At 39.0% G+C, this 16,750-nt stretch overlaps 1 protein-coding gene across 1 annotated transcript; it reads left to right on the forward strand.

The window, feature by feature from the left end:
* The first annotated feature begins 12,703 nt into the window (after window positions 1-12,703).
* Window positions 12,704-14,170, forward strand: LOC122310226. Its single transcript, XM_043124109.1, has one exon. It carries the CDS (start codon window positions 12,704-12,706, stop codon window positions 14,168-14,170), a length of 1,467 nt encoding a protein of 488 aa, XP_042980043.1.
* The last annotated feature ends 2,580 nt before the right edge of the window (window positions 14,171-16,750 follow it).

Consider the following 16,750-nt stretch of genomic DNA (forward strand, 5'->3'; position numbering starts at 1 on the left):
ACAAACTTGAGAGAGAGGAGATGTTCACTAAGTCTGGAATACCAAGCTCTTGGTGCCTGTTTTAGCCCATACAGAGTTTTGTGAAGTTTGCAAACCTGTTGGAAAGCTTGATTGAACATACCCCACTGGTTGGCTCATGTAGACATCTTCGGACAAAACCCTATGGAGAAATGCATTCTAAATATTGATTTGATGAATTGGCCACTATTTACAAATTGCAATAATTAGAACCAGTCTCACTATAGTTGGCTTGACGTTGTGAGAGAAAGTATCATCAAAATCAATTCCCAGTTGCTGGTGGCACCGTTTAGCAACGAGCCATGCCTTCCTTTGATCAAGAGTGCCATCGGATTTCTTTTTAGACTTGTATATCCACATGTGTCCAAGAATATTCATACTTGGTTCAGCTGGTATTAACGTCCATGTTCCATTCTTCATTAATGGAGAGAAATCATCATCCATGGCATGTCACCATTCAACATATTTGCTAGCTTCAGTGTAGCATGAAGGAGAATTTGGTACCGAGCTTGTGGTGGGAAGTGCTCTTGGTAATGGATACCTAACAATCCCATTGGTGAAATGCTGTGGTTTGAAGACATTATTTTGTGAGCGAGTTCTCATCTGGTGAGGACTATTTGTGGGGAATTCTAGAACTACAGCAAGAGGATGAGATGAAGGTAATTGAGGAGTTGGCAAAGTTGATATTTCTTGGTTGGACAGGGACACGGTAGGAAAGGGAACATGATCGGATAAGGATGAAGATGCGGGGTCCAGATTGTTTGTAGTAGGTATGGTAGGAATGGGATGGTTAGGATCGACATTGTCACTAGGAAAAATAAAGAAAGGCAGGTAAGTGACAACTAGAAGTTCTGTTTGACATGGAGACGTAGGAGAAACTTGAGTTTTGAAAGGAAAGTGTGTAACGTCCGTCCTTGTGGTGGGACCTTTTCAGTTTGATTTTGATAAAAATTGATGAGAATTACTATTCCTTTTAAAATTCATTTCCATTCATGCCAGGATACAAAAGACTCCATGTTATAAATAAAATTCATTTTTCTTAATTAAAAGATTACAGTAGAAAATATTAAATTTCATAATTTAAGTTTCTCGTATAAAACATCTTGCCGAGGCTTTCATGCTTTTCCCCTTGGCTTGTGCCCATCCTGACCTGTCATTCTCATCTTGTCCCTAAGAGGGCACACATAAAAACTAAAATGAGTCGATGACTCTTAAGCATTACTTCATACCGTTAAAATATAATAATATAGATTTTCAGTCATGCATTTATCATTCCATACATACATATAGTACTTAGCATACATACGTCTTTCTTTTTATTTTAAAAATGCTGTGAGGTGAGGTTTATCTTTTAAAACATGCTTTCTTCTTTAAAACAGTTCCTCACGCATCGCTGCCTTCATTTCTTAAAGAGTCTTTTCATGTATTTGTTCTTTTACATACATTCATGCATTCATCTTTTCTTACTTATGTACATTCATGCATTCCGTTCATCAATTCATATATGCATTCATTCTTAACATGCATTCGTTCTTTCTTTTCACTTTCATTGGCCATAGCACACTGTTACGCACCGTGTGCTGGGGTTAGCGATCTTTTGGACCTGATTTCGCCTGTGGCCATGGGTTGGGAATCCATTCCTTCAGGGTGCAGCACTGGGTGCACTACCAATACTACTTACCAGGTATTGCAATTTGCCCCGTCTAGTCCATTCATTTGGTACCATTTCCATTTCAGTCCATGTGGCCCTTATGTATTTTCATACATCATACATTCAGTCCGTTCATTCCTTTACAGTCCTTTCCTTTCCTTTACAGTTCATTCTTTCGTTTCAATCCTTACAGTTCTTAAGTTTCTTATAGTTCTTACAGTTCTTCAGTTCTTACAATTCATAAAAGTTTTAATTAAGAAAATAGTTTTCTTTCTTTTATTTTGTAAAAGTCGTTTTAAAAGAAGTTTCTTTAAGAGAGAGAGAATAGTTTTCATTCCTTTTATTTTAAGAAAAGTTGTTTAGAAAGAGTCTGAAAAAGTTGTTTTAGAAAGAATCATTTTTTAGGAGAGAGAGTTATTTTAAAAATTTGTTTTCTTTCTTTTCATTTCAGTTTCAGTCCTTACAGTCCTTAACAGTTCCTACTTGTCTTTTCATGAACATACATACAATGCTTACTACTTATAGCATCCATACACATGTATACACGTACATACTTTGGGTGCATAAAAAGAGGCTGCTAAGGAAGGCCGCTACGTACTTATAATTGAAAACTTACGTTTCATTTTTTTTCTTTCATAAAACGTCTATTCGTGGAGAAAATGTTCGTTTTCCTTTTAGAGAAAAGCTTTCGTCTTCTTCTTCGTTTGTATAAAGAAAACTCTAGAAGAGTATAAACGTAATACTTACCCTAGACTTCATGCCATACTCAATCCATATAGTCCATTCATGTGCGTGTCAGATGGCAACCTACATGCATACACATAACCTTACGTTATCATCTATCTAATGCGTAAAGAACTACTCTAAAATAGAATTATGCCTCACTTGGAACACTCTTCATCCATCCCTGGGCTCTTACGAGCCATTTACTATACTAAAACCTTCGAGGTTTTATTCTTTAAAGTGAACCCCCGTGATTCACCTTAGAGTTAAGACACTAAGACCTCCGTCTAGTTCTTCTATTTCCACAATCTGACTCTTGATTCCGATCGACAGAGTCATGCATCCTAACCTTAGACTATATACTTGTTACTACCTTCATGTATCCTAACCCATACTAAATCCTCATTCCCATCCAGTCAGCCTACATGAATATGAGGCCACTTTGGAGCTAAAACACCATGTAATCATGCTGAGGATAGCTTACCCATTATATATGGTGAACATGTCCGACACACGTGTCTCGCCAGAGGCACATGTATCTCATCCCCTTTTATTACTTAAGACTAACTTATAATTCTGATGAACGCCCGCTTGTATAAACAAGCTCTATACTCCAATACCAACTTGTTCAAACCCGGTTGGTAGGACTCTTCCTACTTCCCAGGCCCTGTACAAGTTCATCCCAACAATTGATAGGAGAGAACTGCATCCACAAATGCACCTCTATCATGTCACGCAACTCGAGACAAATCCCGAGTCACGTTACGATGCCCATCATGCTTCTGTTGCACGCTCTGATACTTTTTCACCACTTCCTTATACTCTTAGCCATAATCAACCACAAGGTGACACCCATCACTTTGGATTACATGCCATATCACCAGTATTTCAGGACACTGTTACACAGTTTCCGCCACTTAACAAGAGGATTGCATCCAAAATGCGCCTTTGTCACATTATGTAGCTCGAGACAAATTTCCAAATAACAGCACGAAGCCCATCATGCTTCCGCTGCACTCTCTGATACTTTTTCACCACTTCCTTATACTCTTAGCCACAAGTCAATCTCAAGGCGACATCCATCACCTTAGATTACAGCCACATCACCACTGCTTCGGAACACTGTTATACAGTTCCTGACTTTACATCATACACTCTAGGCTTCTCTGCTACGCCATCCAACCCTTCATGACATGCCTTCCGGTGTATCAAGACATAATATAGAGTACACTTATGTGAACTCTCTTCCATCCACACTACGACATACATCACTACGATACACGTCTCACGGTACATCACTACGTGACATGGAGTACACGCCACGTGTACTTCTTTCGCTACAACACTTATTATCACGACGCACACCATACGGTGCATCGCCATACAACACATAGCACATGCCACGTGTACTCTATTCACTCTACGCCACACGTCACTACACCGCATGTCACACGGTGCGTCACTGTACTATACAGAGTATGCTCCACACGTACTCCCTTTACGCTTCATGCCGTAACACAACTACGACATCCGTCTCAAGCCCATACTCATAGCATAGTCCACAATACTACACAATCAAACCCAATACTTCACAACTACACTTCACTTTACAACTACGCAGCGAACTTTATAAATATTAATTACACAGTCTACAGTCCAACCAATCAACTACTATAACATAAATAACTAGAGATAGAGGGTTATACCATTGACGGGATAACCCGTGCATCGCTTGTTGCTCGTCACGATCAAAGCGTCGGAGGAGTTGTACATGACGGTAACAACGAGTACAGTGGCTATCCGCCACGTAAAATGGCAGTTTGGGCTTCAAATAGCTAGGTGTGGTCTTGGAAAGGCTCAAGGTGGCCTCGTGGGGGTCAAAGGTGGTGGAGCATGGCAGCATCATGTCGTGAATAGTGAATCCAAAATGGAGGGAGGTTGCTTGAGATGGAGGAAGGCCATAGAACTTCATGGGAAGCTAGGGAAAGGTAGAGGAAGGTGAGGTGGAGTTGTGGTGCCGAGGTGGTGGCCAGGCGGTGGCTCACAGCGGTGAATCGGCCACAGGAAGTGCAACCTGTGCCTTGGAGAGTGAGGGAGAGTGAGAGCCGTACAAAGCTTTGTTGGGCATGGAATTTATTAGAGAAGGTTGTGGTGATGAGAGGAACAAGATGGTGGTGGTGAAACACCGTGGGTAATCGTGTATGGTGGTGCATGGTAGTGCAACCATACCTGTATGGGTGGAGACCCATTGGAGAATGAGAGAGAGTTAGGGAGAAAGGAGGACATAGGGAGGAAGCCCATGATGTGGTGAATCCGTTGGTGTTGCTTGATGGCTGTTTCAGCTGTGTATGGTGGCTTAAGGAGAGAAAATGGGTGTAAAACCCATTTGCTTGGAGGGAGAAAGAGAGAGAGGTAGCTGCCGATATAGCTCACCACCGGTGAGGTAATGGTTGCCGGTGGGGGAGGTTTAGGCCGGAGGTGGCGCCGGCTGGGAGATTGAACTGAACGGTGGAGGGAGAGACAACACACATATGTCGGGGCATGAGGGAGAGGGAGAGGAAAGAGAAGAGAGAAAAGGAAAAAGAGAAAAGTGAGGAGGAAAAAGGAAGGGGCCTAGGTATTTAATCTTAGTCCTATGCTTTGGGATCCTCAAAATGATCTAACGATAAGTTTAAACACTGATTTGAAAATGCGTAAAATAAAACACTTAGATAAAACACTGAGAGGGATTAAAATATAATATTATTTTATAAACTAAAGTTTATAAAATAATTTTTTTCATCATTATTTAAAATGATAAAGTATCGTTAATTACTCAAAGAGGATAAAATCATTTAAATTAATTTTAAAGTTTTCAATGTAAAGTTAAACCTCTTAATATTTTAAAACAACTAAAATATTTAATTTAAGTACTTATCCACAATTATAATATTTTTAAAGTTCATTAAAATATTATAATTGTGTTACTTTAAAACAAGCTTATCTAATAATACTGAAAATATCTCCTACAAATATTTTCATAATATTTAAAATATCCGTAAGTTTTAAAATATCTATCTTACTTTGAAATCTGCTGGATAATTTTCAGAACATGCCATTGGGGTACAACATGCAGGATAAGGCTTAGCACGTAGATCGAAACTCGATACGTAGAACGAGGCTCATACTTAAAGAAGAAGGAAAAAGGAGCGGATATCACAAAGTGGTCCTTATATAAAACAACGTGCCTTGACAGAAAAATTTTGCATGAGGAAGGATTTAGACATTTAAAGCCATGGTGCATGTTACTATACCCTAGAAAGATGCAAAGTCTTGAATGGAAGTCAATTTTGTGAGAATTAAAAGGATGAAGATATGGATAGCATGCACATCCAAAAATATGTAAAATGAGACAAAGTCATGTGGTTTACCTAAAGTTTTTCGAAAGGGAAAATACCAAGAGGACCAATTGGTAGGCGATTAATAAGATGTGTAGCCATTAAAAAGGCATCATCCAAAAAATCATGAGATACCGAAATATGAGAGAGAAGTGAGAGACCGGTTTCGACAATGTGTCAATGTTTTCTTTCAATGGAACCATTTTTTTGGGACGTTTGTGGGCAAATCACATGATGTTGAATACAAATTTGCTCAAAATATTTGTGGAGAGAGCGATATTCTCCTCCCCAATCAGTTTGCATATACTTGATTTTATGATTGAAATAACGCTCAACAAGTTTTTGAAAAGAGCAAAATACTTGATAAAACATATGATTTTTTTGGTATGGGAAAAAGCCAAGAATACTTGCTAAAATTCCACAAATGAAACATAATATTTATTCCCATTTGTAGACATAGTAGGCAAAGGTCCCCAAACATCCGAGAATATAAGTACAAGAGGATGATTAGATTTAGACATAGAATCAAAAAAGGAAGATGATGACTTTTTCCTTGTTGAAAAGTTGAGCAAATGTCGGGAATTTTATTAGATAAAATAGGTAAATTAAATTTGGAGATGTCATGTTGCACAATCTTATAGGATGGATGTCCTAAGTAATAGTGCCAAACTTCGAAGGGAACATGTTGGTTGATGTAAGTTTGAGGGGAGGTGGAGGATGACACGACGGTTAGAAATTGGTAGAGGCCGTCCTTATTCTTGCCTTGTATCAGAATTGTCCCCGACATCGCATCCTTCACCAAAAAATGAGAAGCATGAAATTTAAGAAAGACATTTTTATCTTTCGTAAATTGGCTAACTGATGAAGCGCTAAAACTGCATGATTAAGTTACTTAAGTAAATAAATTGTTTAATAAAAAAATGATTTAAGTACTTAATTATGTAATAGATCACAATACTTGAGTCAATTGATAATTCTGATATTCTTAGTGCTTTTGAAGATTTATAATGCAATCATTTTACATGAAAATAAATATTTCAATTTTATTCCTCTTATAACAGGAAAGGTTTGGAAGAGAAATGGAAGAATCGAGAAAAGCCCAAAGAGTGAGAACTGAAGCTCACACATGCATCAAAATAGCAACTCACAGCCAGCCACTCACACATGCAGAAAACTTGGGACCACAGCAGCTCACACATGCAATAAACCTGCAGCAAGGAAACTCACACATGCAATAAACCTGCAGTAAGGAAACTCACACATGCAGAAAACGTGGGACCAGCTCACACATGCAGAAAACTTGGGACCACAGCAACTCACACATGCAATAAACCTCCAGCAAGAAACTCACACGGACGGACATCACACACTCGAAAAGTAGGAGCAATGCAGCTCATGCATCATTTCGTTGGAAAGCAGCTTTTGGCATGTGAAGCTGAGAGATGGAAGCACGTTGAAGACAGCAGCTAGAGCAGTAAGAGATCACATGGGATCATGGAAGACAACTGGACGGAAAGCAGCAGCAGCAGATTTTATTTTCTTTCTTTCTTTTTTGGGTAGCTGGCACCAACGAGCAGCAGCAGAGCTTTTATTCTTCTTTCTTTTCTTTCCTTTAAGCTGGAGCAGCAGGAGATCACATGGGATCATGGAAGACAACTGGACGGAAGCAGCAGAGTTGGTTTTATTCAGTCTTTCTTTTTCGTTTAGAAGCTAGGAAGTAGGAGAGTCTTTAGCTTTTATTTTCTTACTTTTCATTGAGTAGCAGTAGGCGACAGCTTTTGATTTTATTTCATGCTATTCTTCTTCATTCCAGACGGAAGGAACGGCTAGATTTTCTTGTTGCTTTTATATCTTTACGTTTCAGACGGAAGGAGGGGAGTTTTACTTTTTTTTTCTTTCCAGTTTTTGTTTCAGGCGGGGGCTCTCTGAAGCTCTCGGTTTCTAGTTTATTTTCAGTAGTCTTTTACGTTTTCGTTTCCAGAAAGATATGTGTGGTAGGCTGGATTTCTTTATTTTTCTTTTTCTTTCTTGGTTAGCTTTCAGACGCAGAGTCGGCTAGTTACATTTCTCGGTTTCTTTTTATTCTTCTGCAATTTCTATTTCATTATTTATTTTCCTGAGTTATACTTTTGGTTGGGCATTATTTTTCTTCTCTTTTTTTTTTTTTTTTTGCTTTCAGTTCATTTTCATTTGGGTATTTTTATTTAGATTTTGTCATGACTCAACTTAGATTCATTTTTCCTGTTAGAAATACCATGTGTGGCTAATTTCTGAAGCTTGGGTTATGGAATGAGATTCAATTTGTTTTAGATTTTAGTTGAATGCGATATTTTGTTGATAAATGATGATTTCACTATATTACTAGTCGAATTTGAATTGAAAATAGATTGCGGCTCTTGCTCTTGTTTTGTTGTTGACGTAAGGCACAACAAAAGTTTGAAAATTATCAAGGCCTCTCTCAGTTGTTTGTTAATGAGTGTTTGACTAGTAAAGTAGAGAATCTCTTAGGAAAATATTAAAAAAAAAAAACTTGAGCTTAACTTTTTATCTTCCGATTATCAATGCCTTGATTGGGTTTTTAATTGAGAAAATTATCTAGAATCCAAAATAAAGAGAGTCTCAAACCCAACCCAAATGTTTGTTAATTTGCCTTTTTGATTAGAAACTCTAATTTCAACTTCGATTATTTTTTTTTTTGCATTGCATTTTAATTTTATTTTCATCTCTCATAGTCAACACATTTGTTACTCAAAAATCTCATATATGCTTTGATAACCCTTTGTCCCTGTGGAATACGATCTTGGACTTATCCTTGATATAACTTGACACTTCTACACTTGGAAGCACATTCGAGATCGAGTCACTAACGGAAACAAGATTCTTTTTAATTTGAGGCACATGCAGAATATGAGATAAATGCAATGATTTATGTGGGAAGAAAATTTGCAAGAACCAGTGTTTTGTATTGTCAAACGTGCCCCATTACCAACTTGTATGCGCTCATTACCATTATATGGTTCTGAGTGAATATTCAGATTGTGAAAGTCATGAGTGAGGTGATTTTTCGATCTTGTGTATGGATACCAGTTTCCATTGGTAGCAGAGTTTTGGCCAGTTAAATATGCTGCCATGTTTAGTGGATTCCCTTGATAAGCTTGGTCAAAGCGATGGTAACATTGTATTGCCGTGTGACCATGTTTTCCACATACTTTACAGAGAGGACGAGAGGATGGGGACCCAGATGTAGAATGAGATGAAAAATGTTGTTCACCCCTTGAGTGTCCACCACGGCCATGCCCCCTGGAAAAGCCATTGCTATTAGTAGTATTGAATTGAGAACTATGTTGTTGATACGAGAATTTTCCGCCTCAATTTCTTTGACTATCATTGTGAGTAGCAATGTTGGTAGAACCAATAGAGGTCTCCAAGGCAGAATTATGTTGTTCAATCCAAAGTTCAAAGTTGAGAAGCTAGCTATAGAGATCCTTTATGGAAATAGCATCTACACGAGTTATTATTGTTGTGACTATAGCATCATATGTAGAGTCCAGGCCATTGAGGACATATGATTGAAATTCATTTTGCAGAATGGGTGTACTGATAGTAGCTAGGTTGTCAGAGAAAGTCTTCATCTTTTGGAAGTAGTCAGATATAGTTTGATTCCCCTTTTTGGTGAGAGACAAAGATTGCTTTGTTTGCATGACACAGGCTTATGAGTGAGAGAAGAAAATTTTCAACAAAGCTAGCCAAAACTCTTTGTGGGTGGTGATGCCCACCATTTGTTCAAGAATACCTTTAGGCAATGAGGATACTAGTGTGCTCAACACAAGTTGATCTTGGTTGTACCAAGCAGTATATTGAGGATTGAGAATTTTTGTAAATGTAGTGTCGAAAGAGACAACTTCCGGTGGGTTGGGAATATAGGCAAGGGGAGGGAGTATGGTTCCATCGACATAATCATACAACTGTTGCCTACAAAGATAAGGAACAATTTGAGCAGTCCATAATAAATAGTTGTCTTTGGTCAATTTTATAGTAACAAGGCTCTGAATGTTGATGGGAGTAGTATTGTTGGAGGCCATTGGAAAGGAAAAAGAAATGATAGAGGTCACTCAGGCTCTTGATACCATATGAAATCACTACTTGTCTCAAAAGTTTAAGTTAATGGGAAGAGGTAAACTTTATTACTTATTTTATATCTTAACACCATCAAAGATAGTCAATTCCATGGACAACCCATTAACTAAAATTTTGAAAACCATAATTTTCAATTTCTCCATGTTAAGATTGCCCAATCTAGCATGCCAAATTGAAGTTACATCATTTGTACTCATTTTAAATAATGTATGAGATATTAGAGGGTAAGGTGCTGTTTGGATTGCGAGTTAAGATGAAATGAGTTGATATGAAAGTTAAATAAAATATTTTTAAAATATTATTTTTAAATATTATTATTATTTTAGGATTTGAAAAAATTGAATTGTTTATTATATTTTGTGTGAAAATTTAAAAAAACTGGAATAATAAGATGAGATGAGATGAAATACATTCACTATCGAAATGGAAACTTAGGCCCTGTTTAGATGTTGAACTAAGTTGAGATAAATTAAGTTCTTTATGAATAGTAGTGAGTTGAGATGGTGGAGTGAGTTTTGTGGGGTCCACCTAAGATGAATTTAGATGTGTTTAGATATTAAGATGAGTTTAGATGTATTTATAGGAAGTTGAAAAAAACTGTGGGTCCTGCTTGTAAAAATGTATTGAATTGAAAAAGGTTATGGGTCTTATGTGTAAATATGTTTTGAATTGAAATGAGTTTAGTGATTTGAGAGTTGGGTGTTTGAATGTTAGACTCAGTTTAAAATTAGACTCAATTGAATTTATCTCAGTTCAGTCTAAGTTCCAAATGAGGCCTTAGTGGTAGCATTAAGTGCACCCAGAGATATGTCAATTCAGCTTTCCTTGCTGAATGTTATGCTATGAAAAGAGCACGAGTCCGTGTTAGGACTTGGGGCTAAGGTATGTTGTTTTTGAAGGGGATGCAAAGGCAATGTTGGATGCTATGAAGTTTGAGATTAAAGATACTTCCTGGATGGGTCGAGTGATTGAAGACACGAAGAAAATTTTATCTACTCAAGCTTCATGATTCACTTCATTCACTTATAGAGAAGGAAATGTTGTTGCTCATGCTCTTGTCAAATTGGCTATTAAGGCATAAAGAGAGTTTGTTTGGATAGAGGAAGGACCTCCTGAGGTCTATCACCTCATTTTAAAAGATAAATCTTGTAGTGGTTGAGGTTATCGAATGAAGATGATCTTATTTTATTTCAAACTAATAATAATAAGAAAACAAGGCCCCAGCTATGCCCCTGATCATTGAGGATGGCATTCCATAGCTATCATCTCTTAATTATTCTCTACTCATTTGCTAACATCATTGCTTCAACACCAAGCCATTACCATAATGATGTACTCAATAGAAGCAGTTTTCCTGCAGGTTTCATTTTGGGGCAGCATCATCATCCTACCAGGTTTTTCTTATCAACTTTTATGCATTCCTGTATTATTTTTTGAATCACAATGGAGTTTTGCTTCTAGTTTTCTGACAAGAAAGCATGTAATTATTGTGTCCAAGTGTGTTCTTTTGAATTACAATCAAAGTGTGAAGGTGCAGCAAAAGAAGGCGGTAGAGGACCATCTATATGGGACAATCGAATTCATGTTAATGGTATGAGTTAAATATCGATTCTCAAAAGAAGAAAAAAAAGGGAAAGAAAATCCCTCTTTCTAGAATTGTGACGAGAGTGAATAACACTGAAGAATTCAAAATTGGTTGAATCATGAATGAAGTTTATTTGATCAACCAAACCTTTATTGCATCGCTTCCAAAAGTTCAGAATCCTTTCTCAGTCTCACTTTGTTTAAAAGGAAAAAGTTTAAGAGAATGCTTCATAGCTATCACCATTTATATGGGAAATGGCATACAAAAAATTGGAATTGGCCTTTATTATCGAATTGTTGCAACTAATATCATGCTTTTAAACAACGAGGAGGCAACTGGGGTAGCAATGACGGTTCCTTAATGACCAACCAACCAGAGGCCCAGTGGTCTGCCCCACCTCTCAACTCATACAAATCCAATTGGGATGCAGTAGTGGATAAAGTAAACTGCATGATTGATATAAGGGTGGTGATCAGAGACTCAAAGGGAATGGTCATTGCAAGCCTAAGATCTCCCAGGGACTCTTTTCCTGATACTCACCTGGCTGAGACTATTGCAGTGCTCAAAGCAGTCAACTCTATGTCAGTGGTTTGGCCTGGAACATGTTATATTAGAAGGGAATGCACAATAGGTGGTGAAGGCAATACAAGGCTACCACGAAACTGGAAATTTTGCAGGGATGATAGTTAGAGACATCAAGCATTTACTTACTAAGATGCATAGCTGGTCTATCAATTTTATCCCTAGGACTTATAACTAAGTAGCACATAATTTAGCTAAGGATGCTTTAAAACTCTCTGAGAAGAGTATTTGTATGGAGATATTACCTTCATGTATTCATCCTTCGTGATCATTAATGAAACCATATGGTTTTTATTTCAAAAAAATAAAAAAAAAACATGGAGGAGGTATGGGGCCAATCCATTAATTTCAGCAATAGTCTTTAGACGTTTTTACTTCAAACAATCATCTTTCTACTCCATAATGTTTCTTCTCTCCTAAAAGTTAAAAATTTAGGCATTTTTATCGATTGGATAATGATATGAAATAAGAAAGTATAAGATAAAAATTAAAGAAGCTGCCTCGATCCCTCTCCGTAAGGTAGAGGTTCTCTGCTTTGTCCTTGGGCAAAGCTTTCGTCTCTTGAACGGTAGTTCATAGAGTGGTTCTAGAAATCCTGTGTTTTATTATCTTCTTTGTTCGTACTGACTAATGGCCGACGAGCTAGCATCGATATGGAGCTCTTTGAAGCTAACAGAAGAGGAGCAGCAGGAACTGGTCCTGCCAGAGGAAACCTTCCAGTCCATAAAAACGAGAGGCAGTCACTGCATCTTTGCCTTCCACCTGTATGACAGAAGTGTAAACCGAGAGGCTTTCAAGTCCACTATGGCTAAGGTGTGGAACTTGGAAGGTTGGATCACCTTCAAGGAAATAGGTTTCAACAAGTTTCTCATAGAATTTCAACTGCTTTCAGATAAAAGGAAGGTGCTACAAGGTAGACCATGGTCATTTGACCGGCACCTCATTTGCTTAAAGGATTTCGAAGATGATTTGGCCCCAAATGATATAACTTTCAGAACAGAACCATTCTGGGTACAGTTACATAATGTACCATTCGCGGCTATGAATGCAGAACAAGGTGTAATACTGGGCTCAGTAATCGGCAAGGTGCACACAGTAGAAACAGATGACCAGGGCTGTGGTTGGGGAAGACACCTCAGAATAAGGGTGGATGTTGACATTAACAAACCTCTCCCTCGAGGGAAGTTGATCAAAGTAAGAGGAAAACAGTGTTGGATCTATTTCAAGTATGAACGCCTCCCAAATTTTTGTTTCAAGTGTGGACAACTTATGCACATGGAAGGCAAATGCCCAAGCCAAACCACTTCCAAGCAATCCCAGGACCAGTATGGTCAATGGCTGCGTGCCTCTCATGGTCCCTCCCAGAGTTTCTCAACCAAGAAGTATGGTGGTTCATCGGAACAATCCTCACAGGACAACTCCTCCCCGGTGCAACCAAAGGCAGCTGAGGCCCAAAAGGTCAACTCGGGATGGTCCAGTTTAGGGACAGAGGGGGTAGCTACCAGCAAGAACACTGCAGAAGGAAAACAGAAGCAAGGTAGTGGCCTTACCCCGACATGTCAGACTGACCATACTTGGAGCAGTACAGAAGTAGAAGCCAACTATCCAAACAAAGATCACGATGGTCTATCTCAGCAAGACAACAGAGAAATCAAAAGGAAAGAGACCCCATACCCCTCCTCTAGGCCTCTGACACAGGTAAGTGATTCTGAACAAATCTCACCTTTACTCTTACAAAATAGTGATATGAGGGTAGAGTATAGTACACTACAAAAGACTCCTAGTAACTATAAGCTGAGCAACACTGTGCTACTTAAGGAAAACTCGACCAAGGAAAGTGGAGAGGGAACTAGAGAGGCTACTAAGTGGAAAAGGAAAGCTAGGGAACAAGCTCCCATCCTAGCAAACATTACAAACCAACAGCTCATACCCACCCTTTCCCCGAACCTCAAAAGGGTAGCTTATGGTACTGAGACCAGATCCAGAAACAGGCTGTCAAAGAAACAGAAAACCGAGGTGGTATCCGAGTCGAAACAAACCAATGAACCAGAGGTGGTGGCTGTACAACAGCCCCACCTATCCAAATGGTTTGCTTAAGTTGGAATTGCCGGGGGCTTGGGAACCCCCGGACAATTCATGAGCTTCTCCAACTGGTGAAGACTAAGTCCCCACACCTGGTTTTCCTCCTTGAAACCAAGTGTTCTAGTGAAAGGATGGAAACAATCAGAGTTAAATCTGGTTTTGATAATTGTTTTGCAGTAGGCAGTGTAGGAAGAGGTGGTGGTTTGGCCATGTTGTGGAATTCTAGTCTGGAGGTGAAGGTTGAAACCTATACCAACTGGCACATTTCAGCTCAAGTAAAACTCCCAAATGGTGACAAGTCATGGCAACTAACGGGTTTCTATGGGCATCCTAATACAGCAAAGAGGTCAGAAACGTGGCAAATCCTTAAAGCATTAAAACCAGCCCCCCAAGTCCCATGGTTGTGCTTTGGAGATTTTAATGAAATAACCTGCTTAAGTGAAAAATTTGGGGCAGCTATGAGACCTTATAAGCAAATCACGGATTTCAGGAAAACCCTTGCACTATGTGAGTTAAATGACTTAGGTTTTCAGGGTGACAAGTATACCTGGGCAAATAATAGGGAAGGAAGCAATTTCACCAAGGAAAGGCTTGATAGAGTACTCGGGAACTCCTCCTGGATTGACAAGTTTGAAGACCACTCAGTACAGCACCTAACTACGTACTCATCAGACCACAAGCCTCTATTGATAACCTTGCAAACAACAAACAATAGGCCAAGGAAGACAAGAATGTTCAGATATGAAGCCAAATGGAAAACAAAGGAAGGGTGTGAAGCTACCATCAAAAGATCCTGGGAGGATATCCGAGAGTCTAAGGACAAACTTGGCAGCTCATTGCAAGGTTTGAGAAGCTGCAAAACCAATTTAAAGAAGTGGAGCCAATACCAGAACAAGTTAGACCAAGCTGCCCTACAATCAAAAACTGAACTGTTGAACCTTCTAAAAGACCAAAATGAAGGCCAGTTTCATGATGAGATTAGAACTCTCCAGAAATCAGTAGACCAATTACTAGATGAGGAAAACACAATGTGGAAGCAAAGAGCCAAACAGGATTGGCTTAGGGAAGGTGACAGAAATACTGCCTTTTTTCATAAGTGTGCATCTCAGAGGAGAAAACACAACTACATCAACAAGCTTCGAAATGTGGCAGGTCAGGAGGTAACTAGTAAGGAAGGCATCTATAATGAGATACATAATCACTTCAAAGCAATCTTCACCTCTTCTAAACCAACAAACATGCAAGCTTGCCTGGACTCTCTTCCTTGTAAACTTACTTCTGGAATGATAGCAGTGCTGGGTCAGAAATTTACAGAAATGGAGGTTAAAGAGGCCATTTTCAGTATGAAGCCTTTGGGCTCCCCAGGGCCAAATGGGTTCCCAGCAGTGTTTTTCCAAGATCATTGGTTGACAGTGGGTCCTAGGATTACACAAGCAGCTCTCTCAGCCTTGAATGACAGCAAGTGGTCAGCTGGGGTGAATGAAACCTTTATTGCCCTCATCCCTAAGAAAGCAAACCCTCTACAGGTCGTAGATTTCAGACCTATTAGTCTTTGCAATGTTTTTTACAAAATCATTGCAAAGACTATAGCCAATCGGTTAAAGGAAGTGCTTCCAGATCTCATATCCCAAACACAGGCTGCTTTTGTTCCAAACAGACAGATCACAGACAATATAGTTGTGTCGTATGAGGCTCTACACACTATGAAATCTAGACTAAAAGGAAAAGAGGGTTATATGGCACTCAAGCTCGACATGAGCAAGGCATATGATAGGATTGAGTGGCCTTTTCTGAGGGAAGTCCTGAAAAAGATGGGTTTTGATCAGCATTGGGTCAAACTAATAATGAATTGTGTGGAAACAGTCTCATACTCCATCATAGTGAATGGGGAAGCTCAAGAAAAGTTTGTTCCATCAAGGGGGTTAAGGCAAGGGGACCCTTTATCCCCTTATCTGTTCATCATGTGTGCTGAGGTATTAAGTTGTATGCTAAACCAAGCCGAGAGCAACAGGGTCATCACTGGCCTACCAATCAGGAAATCCAAGCTCTCCATCAACCACCTGTTTTTTGCAGATGACAGCATCCTTTTTTGTAAAGCCAACTCCATTGAATGGAGCAACCTCTACCATTTGCTGGAAAAGTATGAAAGAGCTTCAGGCCAAAAGCTAAACAAAGAAAAAACCTCCATTTTCTTCAGTTCAAATACCCGAGAGGAAACCAAGGAGATAATCATCAACATAGCAGGGATAAGGGGCACTAATATGTATGAAAAGTATCTTGGGTTACCAGCCCTTGTGGGAAGGCAAAGGAGCCAATCTTTCAAAGGCTTAATAGACAAAGTGCAGTCAAAAATTTCCAATTGGAAAAACAGATTTCTGTCCCAAGCGGGTAAGGAGGTTCTTATTAAAGCAATAGTCCAAGCCATACCAGCATACAGCATGGGTATATTCAAACTTCCCAAGAACTTAGTGCAAGAACTAAGCAAACTGGTCAGGAATTACTGGTGGGGGCAACAAAATCAGGAATCTAAGATAAACTGGGTGAGCTGGAAACAGATGAAGAAGGGTAAGAGCAGTGGGGGACTCGGCTTCAGAG

This window comes from Carya illinoinensis, chromosome 5 (genome assembly GCF_018687715.1).
Source record: "Carya illinoinensis cultivar Pawnee chromosome 5, C.illinoinensisPawnee_v1, whole genome shotgun sequence".
In the NCBI taxonomy this organism is placed as follows: Eukaryota; Viridiplantae; Streptophyta; class Magnoliopsida; order Fagales; family Juglandaceae; genus Carya; species Carya illinoinensis.

Bases quoted from the DNA above. Each gene is read 5' to 3' on its own strand.
- LOC122310226 (XM_043124109.1), top strand. From the start codon at position 12,704: ATGGCCGACGAGCTAGCATCGATATGGAGCTCTTTGAAGCTAACAGAA.